General features: G+C 52.4%; 1 protein-coding gene across 1 annotated transcript; it reads right to left on the bottom strand.

The window, feature by feature from the left end:
* Positions 1-1,855: 1,855 nt before the first annotated feature.
* KCNE1 (potassium voltage-gated channel subfamily E regulatory subunit 1) lies at positions 1,856-11,836 on the bottom strand. The gene is made up of 2 exons (XM_043593651.1): positions 11,732-11,836; positions 1,856-2,814 (listed from the first exon to the last, which is right to left on the bottom strand). Exon 2 carries the CDS (start codon positions 2,761-2,763, stop codon positions 2,374-2,376), a length of 390 nt encoding a protein of 129 aa, XP_043449586.1. The 5' UTR covers positions 2,764-2,814; positions 11,732-11,836; the 3' UTR covers positions 1,856-2,373.
* Positions 11,837-14,249: the final 2,413 nt, after the last annotated feature.

Below are 14,249 nucleotides of genomic sequence, written 5' to 3'. Positions count from 1 at the left end.
ATGTTGGGCAACATGCGTCCACGTGCATTTTTCGGGAATGGGGTGACAGGGAGTCATAGCTTTCATTAGGCTTTCAAAGGATTCTGTCCCAAAGAGCCACTCACATCGCGGAGACTCTAGGAGTCCACGCCAGGGTTCTGGTCAGAGATGTCCTAACCCCTGCCTCCAAGCTCGCGTGGAAGCATCACGGTCTATCCCACCAAGCAAGGGCGGCAGTGGACGGGGCCCCATTTGTCCACTGAGGACGGCCAACAATGCTGATGTGTTGCTTCTAACGTACACTGTGTGCAGGTCTCCACCGATGATGTTTTATTTCAACAGTCCACCCTTTTCCAGGAGTGGGCGAGCATTCAGCGCGTCGCAGCGTGCTATGGCGACCGCTGGAGACGCAGGCTGAAACCAAGGCAGTCGTTCTCTGGGATTCTCGAAGGTCAGGTAACGCCAAGGGGGCTTTCTTCTGCTGCCCTGAGCAATGAATGGCCCCGGCACCATCCGCCTCCACCGCAATCCCTTTCCCACTTTCTCAGCTGTGAGGGAAGATTCCCAGAGAATCTTCTGTCCTGTCAGGAGGCGAGGAGAAGAAAGCTGCTGTCTGGGGGTGGGGCAAAAGGCACTGCCCGAGTTCCCGTGGCTGCCCTGACGGAGCCCAAATGAAACCTAACAAACTCCTGGTCCCACAGGTCTGGAGGCCAGACGTCTGAAATCATGGTGCATGTGGGGCCAAGCTTCCATGAAACCAGTAGGGGAGAGCCCCTCCTGGCCTCTCCCAGTCTGGTGTTGGCCGTCAATCCCCGGCACTCCTTGGCTCCCCGCTGATACTCAGTCTCTGCCTGTCTTGACGAGGCTTCTCCCCACCTGGCCGTGACCTAATTGCCCACATCTTCTAAGAACATCAGTCATATCGGATGTCGGCCCACCCCAGGGACCTCATCTTAACCTGGTGGCATCTGCAAAGACCCTGTTTCCAAGTCAGGTCACATTCACAGGTACCAGGGTTAGGATTTGAACACGTCTTTTGAGGGGGGGGACACAATTCAACCTCAAAAGGCCCCGCCGCCTTGACCCCAGGTGCTGCCACTTGCCCAAGCCCACACCTTCTCCTGGGTTCTGGGGTTGGCGGATGTGTCTCTCCCTCCGGCCGTGATAACTGAGCACCTTCCCCTTGGTACACATTCAGAAGTGGAAATTTTTTCTCCGGCATCTCAGTCCTGGAGGACGTGAGCTCCTCTGAGATGGGGATAGGAGAGTAGGAAGTGTCCGCGTTGGGGGAGGGGGAGAGCGTCTCTGTGTGTACGTGTGTGCCTCCGTGGGTGTGAGTGTGTGTGTGTGTGTGTTTGGGGGGGGTATGTGTGAAGGGTGGGGGTAAGGGAGGTGCAGGAGGAGGAAGGAGGAGGAGGCCAGAGCCTCCCTGGTGAAGGCAGAGGATAAGGGCAGAGTGGTTTTGTCCTAACAAGGGCAGGCGGCCAGCTTGTGACAAATACGGGAATATTACGCCTTTGGTCTCAGCCCCATAAAATAGGATATTAGTTAGGATATTGGCTCTGTTACTTTAACAGGAACCAAAATAGCAGTGGCCCAAGGAAGGCCAGAGTTAGTTTCTCTTTCCTATAATGACTGAGCTGGCGGTGGGTGACCAGGAAGGTAGAGAGACACTGCCCCGTGACGTTGCCCAGCGACCCAGACTCTTACTGCTCTGTCACCTGCGAGGATGCTGTCCTTTTCTTTAAAAAAAAAAAAAATTTTTTTTAATGCTTATTTTAGAGAGACAGACAGAGTGAGCAGGGGAGGAGCAGAGAGGGAGGGAGACACAGTATCCGAAGCAGGTTCAAGGCTCTGAGCTGTCGGCACAGAGCCCGACGCGGGGCTTGAGCCAGCGAACAGTGAGATCGTGAGCTGAGCTGAAGCTGGATGCTTAACCGACTGAGCCACCCAGGCGCCCAATGGTGTCCTTCTGGACAGAGTCAAAGCTGGTTCACTACCTCTTCCACGTCCCAGCCACTGGGAAGAGGGGGAGGGGAGTGGACGACACACCCCTTCCTTTTCTAGAACCGCTCCCACTTCTACTGGCCAGAACTTCATCCCGTGACCTTGCTCGCTGCAAGGGAGTCCGGGAAGTATCTCAGAGGCCATGATCTTAGGGATTCTGCTAAAACTAACAAGGCAGGGTCAGGCACTGGGGAATAGCTGGAGGTCCCCTACAGAAGGAATGTGATTTTAGAGAAATGGTGTTACGAATCCACCCTTTACAACAGCAAAAAAAAAAAAAAAAAAAAAAACCCCAATTACATCCTTCTGATAAAGAATATAAAAGGTACATGATTAGAAAGATCAGATTGTCAAATGGGATCTGTCCAGGTTTAGCCAACTGCGGGGTCATGACAGAGGTTTTATCTCGGGAAGGTGTGCGTTGGGCCGCTCTACGGCCAGCTGGTTTTCAATGACGTAACATGCCTTGTAGCTCTCCAGAACCCGGGCCTGGAGGTACGCCTTGTCCTCCTCCTGCCAGGTGTCGGACTCGATGTACACGTTGAACGGGTCGTGGGAGTGCTCCAGCTTCTTGGAGCGGATGTAACTCAGCATGATGCCCAGGGTGAAGAAGCCAAAGAAGCCGAGCACCATGAGGATATAGAGTGCCTCCAGCTGGCTGTCGTCACCGCCAGGCGACCTGCGGGCCAGGCCTGACGTGTTGCCGCCCTGGTGAGCCGTCCCCTGCCACAGCGCGTTCAGAAAGGGCGTCGTGGCCGTGGTGTTGGACAGAATCATGCTGGGCTTCGAGTTTCCCCTGCGGGAGCTCCGACTTCCCGAGAAAACTTTCTAAGAGAAAAGCGCAGTGTGAAATCAGCAAGCGTGTGCCGGCCCGAACCCACACACGCGCGCGCGGTTTTCGAAATCTCAGGGGGGACGGGCGCCCCAACGTACCCCTCAGTCCATGGCATGTGCCTCCTTGAATCTGCACACACCCCTCTCTCGCTTGATCAGTTGGTCACTCGATTCCGTCTTATTTCCACTCACCACCCCCACCCCCCTCCGAGGCGACCAACCGGGCGGGGGGGGGGGGGGGCTCCTCCACTCTACACGTTGCGTAGTGTGTGTGTATTTGAGGTTATGTGCTGTGGACCGAATTGTGTCTCCCGGTTCACGTGTGGAAGCCCTAACCCCCAACCGTGACTGCACCAGGCCACGGGGTCTGCAGGAGGTAATCAAGGTTAAATGAGGTCATACGGGTGGGGCCCTAACCTGATAGGACTATAGCCTTATAATAAGAGAGAGAAATCTCTCTCGAACCACGTGAGGACCCTGGGAGAAGGCAGCTGGCTACAAGCTAGGAAGAGAGCTCACACAAGGAACCAAACCCTTCCGGAACCTCGACCTTGGACTTACAGCCTCCCAAGCTGTGGGAAAATGTGTGTCTGCAGTTTCAGCCCCCCGTCTGTGGGATTTTGTTACGGCAGCCCAGGCGAAGACATACAGACGTGCTATTGGGGTACATAGCTGCCCCTCCTTCCTCTTCCTCTCCCCACCGTGGCTTTATGGCCACTCAGGTGGTGAGGCGTGTCTGCACTCCTTTACTTCCGACGGTTGCACGGTACCCATGGCCCACACCTACTTCTTTTCTCTGCCTGCTCCCCCAGAACTGGATGCTGCTGTGGCCTCTAACTGCATAAGCAAAGGGGAAACAAACAAATACCCTTGTCCTCCTATGGACCTGGAAAAAGCCCACATTTCGTATATCTGGCGCCTGGTGGTTCGTGCTAGTCAGACTGCTGTGCTCTCAGACGTCCTAGGAGGGTAACGGGCAAGGGGTGGTCTGTTCCAGCATGGAACAGCATGTGGATGGAAAGCCTGACCTAGAACTCCCCTCTCGGGGGCCCCCTCCCTGCCCGCTGCCCTCTGCCGAGTGACTGGCACCGGCCACGCAGAAAGGGACAGTTTCCCCATCATTTTCATCTGGATGTCACTATCCCCGCAAACCCGTGTAACAGGCCTGGGGCTTGTGAAAGCTTTTGCCAAGTAGCTCTGGGATTCTGTCGGGGGTTCACACGTTCAGACACTGCACCTTACGGTCACTGGTAAACTGAACGGGTTTCATTCGTACACGGTTTCTGGTCAGAAACACTGTGGAAAGAGAAATTCCAATGTACAAGGTGGGGATGGGGGTGGGGGGCTCCGCCTCTCCCACCTACGAGGGGGACTGCGATATCACATATCGTCTTAGGACACTGGTCAACCTAGGATTGGCTTAATTTCAAAACTTCTGAGCCCGGCCCTAGGGGACGATGCCTCACCTAGCGGCATCTAGGCCCCTCTCCCTCCACCGATGCCTGGCCTGTCGGTGCGCCCCAGAATTCTTTAGTTGGCCCTCCTTTCTTCTCACTCTGCCCACCCCCTGTGTGGTTACACCTGCCCCTTCTGGTTCACCCGTGTGGCCATGACCCCAGCTGCCCTTCTGGGCACCAGAGCTGGGTGTCCAACGACCTGCCAGGGATTTATTTACCCTCGGCCATCCCCACGGCCCTCCACCTCCCTCACGCCCCCTGCTCCGTGCCTCAGTGAGCCGAGTGGCCGTGTACCCACCCCAGAACCTGTCGTTCCGGCTCAAAGGCCCCCCTGAGCTCCTTCTGACCTTCGGGGCGAAACACTCCATTTTCAGCATCCGTACACATCATCACCTCTTTGGACATACCCAGCCTAGGCATCCTCCTTCTTGGCCCATGAAGCTCCAAAGTGATGCCTGGTGATGCTTCTTAGTCCAGCTCAACCTTCTCTGATGCATGCCATGCCCTTGAAGGCTGTGTGCTCCCTGCTGATTGACCCATGGTCACCATCTCTGTCCCCCACCTTGTCCCCTGCAGCCTCCTGGCCTGGTGCCTGGCACACAGCAGCTTGGGAGCTGTCCATGAACTTCTTAATACCTCTTGACAGGTGGGCCCTGATTCTTCGCAACCGTAACCTGCGTATCTGATTAACGAATGCCCCTGAGCTGCCTTCAGACCGTTAGCTAAGTCCCTTTGGTCCCATGGGCTCAAGGAGCATGAATGCCGGAGGAGAAAGTGATCAGACGTTGGAATTACGCCTCCACTCCGGGTTTGGATTCTGGCCCTGCTGCTATCTGGCCACACGACCCTGGCCAGGTTCCTTAGGCCTGCTCCGTCTTTTTCCCTTTGGGACCAGGGAGAAACATCACTGACATTTGCAGCTGTGGGATCACTAACCCAGTAAGTAGAGGGGCACACAGCCGTGTGCGCTCAGGGTCCCGGGTGTGAGTGCCTTGGTTTTTTCCTGCTCTTTCAGAAATAGCAGCCCAGGGATTTGGAGGTCGGCGGTTTTAGGTCTGGCTCTTCCATGGCCGACCATGGTGGCTCCCTTTACTTTGTGGAGAAGACGCTCATGAATAAGGCGCAAACGTGTTTATGGGCTCTCCTGACACCTCTGGGGCTTTTGAGTCTGAGATCTGGGAGGGGGTAAGCAGGCTCCAGAGACTCCCATCCTCTGATTCTTATCCCAAGCCAGCATTTCCCCCCATTCTAGCCACAGCAGGAGACAGGAATCATTTGGTAACATTTTTTTTTTTTTTTTTCTTCGAAGCTTAGACCCAGAGCTGCTGGTCTGCTGAAAATCACTCAAGACAAGAGGCTCTGGGCAGCTAAGATTTCCAAACAAGATGTCCAACATTTTCCTTTTAAATGACCTCAAACCACTTATGAATGCATAGAACCCTGCCCCGGGAAGGTACACAAGCCTTGAGCTGATGCAATTTTTTTTTCTAAAAACACGGAATGACCACAGTTGGCAAGGAATCCCGCTGCTAATTACTGTTAGAGCATCCCTACTGCTTCACGACCACGCGAGATTGGAATCATGGTAGACAACCAGCAGAAGTTAAGTGGTTTAGAACTCATAGTTCCACGCAGCAAGTCAACCTCAGAGCAACTTTTGGAACTAATTCATATGGGTGGGATTACGGAGAAGACCCATTGCTTAAAACCAGACAGACTTTTCCGTGGCTGGAGAAAGCAACAGAAACAACTGCTTGGAAAGCCCACCAGGCCTTACTCCAAAGTAGGGGTGCTCAAACTTTAACATGCTTTAGAATCACCTTCTTGGGGGGCGCCTGGGGGGCGCAGTCGGTTAAGCGTCCGACTTCAGCCAGGTCACAATCTCGCGGTCCGTGAGTTCGAGCCCCGCGTCGGGCTCTGGGCTGATGGCTCAGAGCCTGGAGCCTGCTTCCGATTCTGTGTCTCCCTCTCTCTCTGCCCCTCCCCCGTTCATGCTCTGTCTCTCTCTGTCCCAAAAATAAATAAACGTTGAAAAAAAAATTAAAAAAAAAAAAAAAGAATCACCTTCTTGGGGTGCCTGGGTGGCTCAGTCAGTTGAGTGTCCGACTTCGGCTCAGGTCACGATCTCACGGTTCGTGAGTTTGAGCCCCACATCGGGCTCTGCGCTGACAGCTCAGCCCTCTTTGGATCCTCTGTCTTCCTCTCTCTGTCCCTCCCCCACTTGTGCACACTCTCTCTCTCTCAAAAATAAAATAAACATTTAAAAGATGTTAAAAAAAAAATCACCTGAAAACGCAGAGTGCTGGGCTCCACTCCCAGAGTTTCTGAATCCAGAAGGGTGGGGGTGGAGCCTGAGAATTCGCATTTCCAAATTCACAGGTGCTCCTCATGCCGGTGGTCTGGGGACTCCCCCTCCCCCCCACTTGGTAACCTATTGGAATCACCTGGAGAGCTTTAAAAAAAAAATACTGATGGACACCCCCACCCCCTCCAAAGACTGTGATGTCCTTATTTGTGCTTCCTTGCTGGCATCAGGGCTTTCAAAAACTTCCTAGGTGACCCTAATTTGTAGCCAAGCATGAGACCCACTGGGCTATGGGACCTTAGGAAATTGACCAATCATTTGTACTGCAAGGTGCCAGGAAGAGTTTTATACGAAGAGAAACCATGATTTCATACAATAATTTTCAAATCCCGTTTGGTTTTTAAATTTTCTTTTCTTTTTTTTTTTTTTGGTCTCCTATGTCCCTGATGTAATGTGAACAGAAGTTGCAGAGAGAAATTCTCAAGCCTTCCGTTTACCCCAGCTGCCTCCCACCTGACTCACACTGGCACCTTCAATTACGCTGAGCCTGTCGCAGCCTTGTGCCAGGCCAGGAAAGTCAAGTTCATTAACTGCCTTTCAAATAATGACTCTGAATTTTTAAAGGGAAATCTTTTTCTTACTTTACACGTAATTTAATGTATTGCTTTTGCGAAATGCCCTCGGTGCCCCCAAGGCCTGCATGCTGGGTCACGCGGCGTTCTGTGTAATGAGTCTCAAAATGAGTTTGGCAACGTCCTCTTCATAGTCAGCATGGTGTAAATGAACTCAATCTGCATGTCAGCTGGGGGTTTATGTCCCATTCTCCAAGTTCGCTTCTATTATCATGCCAAAGCACTGCCCAGTGGCCACTGTTTCACGTTACTGGACTCAAATGGATTTGAAGAACTAAGCCAGCAATCTTAACGCACAGGGAACTAGGCTCCATAGAGTTCAACTGACCTGCCCAAGGTCACGTCTCTTATCAAAAATGCATCTAAAATTTAATCTCGTGGCCCTGAACTCACATTTTATTAGTACAGAAACAGGAGTTCTCAGGACTTTGCAGAGAACAGAGAGATTCTGTATTTAAGGTCAAAGGAGCTGAGGACTTGGGCACTTTTATCAGGTAAAACCAGGGCTACCCAAATGAGGACAGGCTCGTGACCTAAATATGCCATCAGGACACCCCCTCCCCTCCTGGGGTGAACCACAGCTGTTTGTAGCTTGCACGGTGTCAAGGGGGCTGGGGGAGGGGGCAGAAGCAGCAGGAACCAGGGAGGTCCAATTCCAAACACAGCCAGTTTTATGCCCAGCCCATGCTGGACATTCTCCCCCATTCTCTTTTTATTTATTTTTTTAAGTTTATTTATTTTGAGAGAGAGAGAGAGAGAGAGAGAGAGAGCACACTAGTGGGTAAGGGGCAGTGAGAGAGGATCCCAAGCAGGTTCTGTGCGGTCAGCACAGAGTCAGACATGAGGCTCGAACTCACGATCTGGGCTGAAATCACCAGTTGGATGCTTAACCGACTAAGCCTCCCAAGCGCCCCCACGCTGGACATTCTCGAATTGGCCTTCCTGGGCCCAGAAAGAGGGGGTTTCTAGAAGTGTCTGCCTCAGCCTGGGTTTGAGCATCCTCATGCAGCAGGGACACCGCTCCCAATCAAGGTTAGTGCATTTTTTTCTTCTTCAAAGTTTAGACCCAGAGCTGCTGATCGGCTGGAAATCACTCAGGATACGGGGTTCTGGGCAGCTGAGCTGAGCTGAAAGCTGCCAGTAGAGACCACCTGGGTCTCCACGAGCCTGGGATCCTGGGAGACTCCCAGCTGCACCCAGAGGAGAAGGGGGCAGTGAGTGACGTCACGCCGGCCTGGAGCATATCACCCCTTTTGCATTTCCCTCACAGGTCCTGCCTATGTCGCCCGGCTGCACTGATAACACAGCCTGGAAGCTTTCAGAACAGATTTCCTAGCATTGCCACATTTCATTCTCTCTTAAGCGTTTACTGAGCAACCAAGGCTTCTGTGGCCGACTCCAGCCACACTTGCTGAGAGGGATAGATGCTGGGGGGAGTAGGGAGTGTCTGAGTGAGAGCTCGAAGATCTGAGTTCCAGCCCTGACTCAGTCCTAGATGAAACACAGGGTTCCCCCGGGCCCTTCCTTTACTTATGGGGGTAGAGCAAGGAGAACATTCCTATGGTCTTAACAGCATTTCCTCAAAGAGCATCCAGTCTTGAAATCCTCACTGGCCTTCACTTGTATCAGGAAGCAGAATGAGGGTAAAACTGATTATGGATTAACCTAATTTTGGTGCATATGATCTTACTGATTCCAGAACTCGCAAGCATGCTTTCCCTGGAAGCAACTATCAATTATTTTCATCCTTATCTCAACACTGGGTCCAAATTCCGGAGATATATTTATATATTATCTCAGGGGAGCAGAAAAGAAGCCAACAGGGGCCCCCAGACCCTTCCAGGATGGGAATATGAACTAGTGAGCTGGTGAGAGGGACCCAGCCCAACATAATATGGGGAAAGGGACGAGCATTTCGGTGTGGAGAATGGACGGTAGGAGTCCCAGACTCTGGAGGGCTGCTGAAGTCAGAAGGAAGGCAGGTGGATTATCACCTTCAGCAAATTAAAAAAAAAAAAAAAAAAAAAAATCAGAGGCCTCAGTATTCTTATCTGAAAACTGGACACAATGGAATCTCCCCTGACTACACCACAGGATTCTGTGAGATATGGAACAAACCCACAACTTTCCTACCTCTAACTTCTGCTGCTCTGTCGGCAAGAGGTCCGTGACCGCCATATTTCCTTGTCAAAATTCTACTGGCCCTCCAAATGCCTCCTCCTATGCCAACCTGGGTGTCAACACCCCATTCAGATGTCCCCTCCTTTAACCACGTGGCGCCTTGTCTCTATGACTCATATGCTAATTGGTATTGTAGCAATTTGTACATTTGTCTGGGCATTTCCTTCCAGAAGCTCAGGAAGGTCAGAGACTATCTTGCTCACCTTGTCCCCACTCCAGCACCCAGAATGGCTCAATAAGAGATTGCTGGATTAAATCCGAATGCAAAGTATTAGGTTCGTTACAACCACAATGTGATTGCGCGTGCAAATAACCAACAGGGAATAATACACTCTTGAAAGAAATTGGGTGGGTAGCCAAATGAAAACCTCTTTCAATACAGCATGCTTTTTTTCAGTATGGTTTTTTTTTTAATTTTTTTTTTCAACGTTTATTTATTTTTGGGACAGAGAGAGACAGAGCATGAACGGGGGAGGGGCAGAGAGAGAGGGAGACACAGAATCGGAAACAGGCTCCAGGCTCCGAGCCATCAGCCCAGAGCCTGACGTGGGGCTCGAACTCACGGACCGCGAGATCGTGACCTGGCTGAAGTCGGACGCTTAACCGACTGCGCCACCCAGGCGCCCCTCAGTATGTTTTTATATAATACAATGTAAGCTATTTTTATTTATATTTATATCATTAGTATTATTTATTTTGTATATTAAAATTTATACTACTAACATAGCTACATGTCTACACGTCTACAACCTGCCTTACTCCTAAAAAGGTTTAAGGCAGTCAGTAATTGTTGACAGTGTGGCAGAATTTTTATCCCTTCCCCCCCCACTCCTGGTAACCCTTTACCGTGTTTTCCTCCTCTTTTTTTCCATAATACTTAAAACCTGCTAATACAACATCATTTTCTTATTTATTATGTCCATTGCTTGTTGTTTGTCTTCTCCGCCAAAGCCTACGCATTGGACAAGGGCGATTGCGCGTGATCTTCCGCATGTATCTCAAGGACTAGAACAGTACCTGGCATATGGCAGGAGCAGAATAAATATTCATAGGACGCAGGCATGCATGCATGAATGCATGAATGAATAAATGTTCCACTCAACTACCAGAAAGCCCTGAGCCACCAGCTCTACCTTCAGAGACTTAAGATGAGAAGACTGAGTCCCTCTGATGTCCTCAGATGTACTTTATTTTCAAAACAATCCACTTGCTAAGAACCTGTCAAAAGCGAGACATCCCGGGGCCATTCTCGAAAGGTAGATTGCCTTCCTTGGACCCATCCTTAGCTCACCTGTGGCGAGTATATGAAATAGATGACAGAAAGCAGGTTTTTTGCCACCTCCTTAGATACCCACAGATCAGAGTCAAGGTGCTTTCTGGCAACTCAGCACATATGAATTTAAACAATTGTGTGACCACAGCAAAGTTCCCCACCAGCCTGAACACAAATGGCCCTGGTGGCTACTGGCCAGAACCTTCATTAATGGAACCAGAAGCTCCTTCTTAACCTAAATGTGAACTCGAAATAAACAGCTTACATATAGCAGTTTAAAAAATCCAGGTGGGAGGGGGCACTTGGGTGGCTCAGTCAGTTAAGCATCCAACTTCAGCTCAGGTCGTGATCTCACCCTTGGAGAGTTCGAGCCCTGCTTCGGGCGGGCTCTGTGCTGACAGCTCAGACCCTAGAGCCTGCTTGGGATTCTGTTGTCTCCCTCGCTCCCTCCCCAATTTACAATCTCTCTCTCTCTCTCAAAATAAGCAAACATTAATTTTTTTTTTTTAATCCAGGTGGGGACAATGTAACAGACGATAGATCCAAGACACCACCGCAGGCAGCTTGCTTCCAGAAGTTCCACATTTTCCCCAATTACTACAATCAAGATCAGATACCAACAATGATTGCCCCAAGCCTTTTCCCCAGGGAGAGGCCAAGGCCCAAGACCCTTCCTGGTCAAAAAAAATTCTAACGTTCCCTCCGAGGCTGGGTGTATATGTCAGTATTGCCCGAGCTGGATGGAGGTCTTCGAAAGAGTGGGGACTGGGATCTTGGGCGGCTTTAGTTCTCTTTGGATGCTTTTAGGCATTTGCCGAGTTTTCTACAAGAGTGGCTGAGATTTAATAAAAACGGGGAAGTGTGGTCGTTGTGGCGGGTGAGATCGTTTTCTGTGCGTGCGCCTCTAAGTGAAGCCGGCAGAGCCGAGAGCGGAGAGGGGGCGCGGGCCGCGGCGCCTCCTGCCCTGCGGCTGAGACCGGGGCCCTGGAGCCCCCGTCCGGGTCGCCCGATTGCGGCGCCGGCGCGCGGGGCGAGGAGCCGGGAGGCGGGAGAGTGGACTTACCGGGTCTGGCGCGTCCAGGCGGCCGGGTGCGCAGCGGGTCCGCCGGCCGCGCTTAGGACACCGACAGCCGAGCCCGAGGCGGCGCCCTCCGGGGCCAAGTGCACCGCGCTGGCGGGCGGGGCCTCCCGGAGCCGGCGGGCGCCCCGCCCCGTGCCCGCGCGTCCCCGCCCCGGCCCCCGGCCGACCCCAGGCCAGACCCCGGCCCCCTCGGCCCTCCGCAGCCTGCGATCCCCTTGGATGGCGCCGGTGGGCTCAGCGCCGGCAGAAGGTCGCTATTACTACAATTGCCAGCCGGCCAGCCAGCTCTACCTTCCTGCAGGAGTTTGAGGTTGGCAGGCGAGAAGGGGCTAAGGCCAAGAGAAGGGCATTCCGGGAGTCCTCCCCCCCCCCCCAGCCCACCCCCACCCCCACCGCCGCCACCACCCTGGGCCCAGCGCCACATCCCTTCCAACAGCTCCAAACAGTAACTTAAAGACGCTCCAAGCCCCGCAGACTCCTTTTCACCGCATCCCGCACCCCAGCTGTGGCCGCGCATCTCTTGGGCAGATGTATCGAACACCTACTGACGGGGTGTCCGGCCCCGAGCTGGAGGGGCAGCTGTGGAGCAGACAGGTGCGGTCCCCGCCCGCGGGAGTCGGTCGCCAGAGCCACCCACGCTTTGGCGCTCGCTCTCCAAAGTCCTGGGGGAGGTGGGACCGGCCACGTGGGGCAAACCGCACACCCGCCGAGTGACCTGCCAGCAACTTCCCAGCAGCTGCTCAAGTTTGGGAGGCGGGAATGAGACTGGGCTATTCCCAGTCCTGCTAAAGCTCTGGGCGGGGGGGGGGGGGGGGGGGGGGGGGGGGGGGGGGGGGGGGTAGGGTAAGGTCCTGGCTCAAGGTCTGCAGGCAGGTAACAGAGAAAGAAGGTTCCTGACCTAGAGCCAGAAGACGCTCCCTCTAATTGGTCTGCCTCTTTCCCTCTCCTTCTTAGGCCTTGGCCCCGGTCCTCTCCCGGGGAGGAAGCTCTGGGAAGGGTCCACCCCATGTGACAGACACTCCAGGGCTCAGCTCAGCCGGCCAAGGCCAAGCAGGCACCTCCAGGCTCCAGGGGCACCACTACGAACCCTCATCAGACACTCTGGAAAGCGCTAAAATGTCCTTAGCCTCGATGTGTAATTGTACTGTATGAAATCTGTTCTGTGGGGAGGGATAATGGATGAAGCTTAGAAAAGCTTTATGCATAGAAAGGTTCTTTGAGTTTTACTTGCAGTAACTAGAATCTGAAGGTCTCAAAATATAAAAGTGGTTAAAGGGGCACCTGGGTGGCTCGGTCAGTTAAGTGCTGGACTTCGGGTCAGGTCACGATCTCACCCTTAGTGAGTTGGAGCCCTGCACAGGGCCCTGTGCTGACAGCTCAGAGCCTGGAGCCTGCTTCCTGATTCTGTGTCCCCGTCTCTCTCTGTCCCTCCCTGACTTACAATCTGTCTGTCTCTCTCTCTCTCTCTCGAAATAAGTAAACAATGAACAAAAATTTTTTTAATAAAATAATAAAAAAAGTGGTTCAGGATGGCACCTATGGGTATGATTCTCCATACCGGAATATTACATGCGGTCATCAAGGCAATGTTTACAAATAGTTGGTAACAACACGAGGGATTCTTCGATCGTAATGTTAAATGAGAAGTAACGAGGCTCTAAATTGCACACACAGGATGCTATGCGTTATTTGAAGGCTGAAAAAACACACCGCAATGTCAATATTGTCTGTAAATGGTGGGCTTATGTGGGATCTATTTTCTTATTTACACTATTCTGTGTTTTCCTTTTGGGGGGGGGCAATAACTCTTTATTCTTTAATATTTAGGGGAAAAAAATACATACACTGTATCTGGAAAGTCCCTAGGTTCACCCTGCTCGAGGTCAGGCTGTATGCAGGTGGTCTCTTTTTGCCCGCCTGTCCAAAAAGGGACTCCACTAGGGGGGAAATGGGTTATGGGTCGAAGCAAAAATGTTTATCTGCCAAATTTATGTAGAACCCCCTTCAGTGTCAACTCACGGGCCAGGTAACTGTGCGTGGCGTGCCCCCCACCAGCTGTGACGTTACTGTCTCCCCGGACGGTGGGACAATGCCTGCCGCCTGTCACCCCGTTATTGTGGAGACACTGTGTATGGCAGCGTTTGCAAAAGGTGATACGTACGGGAGTGGCGGTCTTCATACCTCTCTTCCTGGTTCTCCGCGAACCACATGTGATGGATTGTTGGATCATGACGATACTATTTTTGTCGTTTATTTTTAATGACGCATTATGATTGCAGACGAGAAAAATGGCACCCTGTGACTTGAAATGGTTTCTTCTTTTCTCTTTCTCTTCCCTCTTTTGCCCTCTTAGTCTCACCTTTGCCCAAGGAGCAGGTGCGACTGAACTTAAAATAATCATAACAGGGGCGCCTGGGTGGCGCAGTCGGTTAAGCGTCCGACTTCAGCCAGGTCACGATCTCGCGGTCTGTGAGTTCGAGCCCCGCATCAGGCTCTGGGC

The sequence above is a fragment of the Prionailurus bengalensis genome, chromosome C2, assembly GCF_016509475.1.
Source record: "Prionailurus bengalensis isolate Pbe53 chromosome C2, Fcat_Pben_1.1_paternal_pri, whole genome shotgun sequence".
Lineage (NCBI taxonomy): Eukaryota > Metazoa > Chordata > Mammalia > Carnivora > Felidae > Prionailurus > Prionailurus bengalensis.
Note: the sequence above shows the minus strand (reverse complement) of the source record. Positions and strands in the feature narration are given on the sequence as shown.

Excerpts from the sequence above, each read along its gene's own strand:
- KCNE1 (XM_043593651.1), bottom strand. The coding sequence starts at position 2,763 with ATGATTCTGTCCAACACCACGGCCACGACGCCCTTTCTGAACGCGCTG.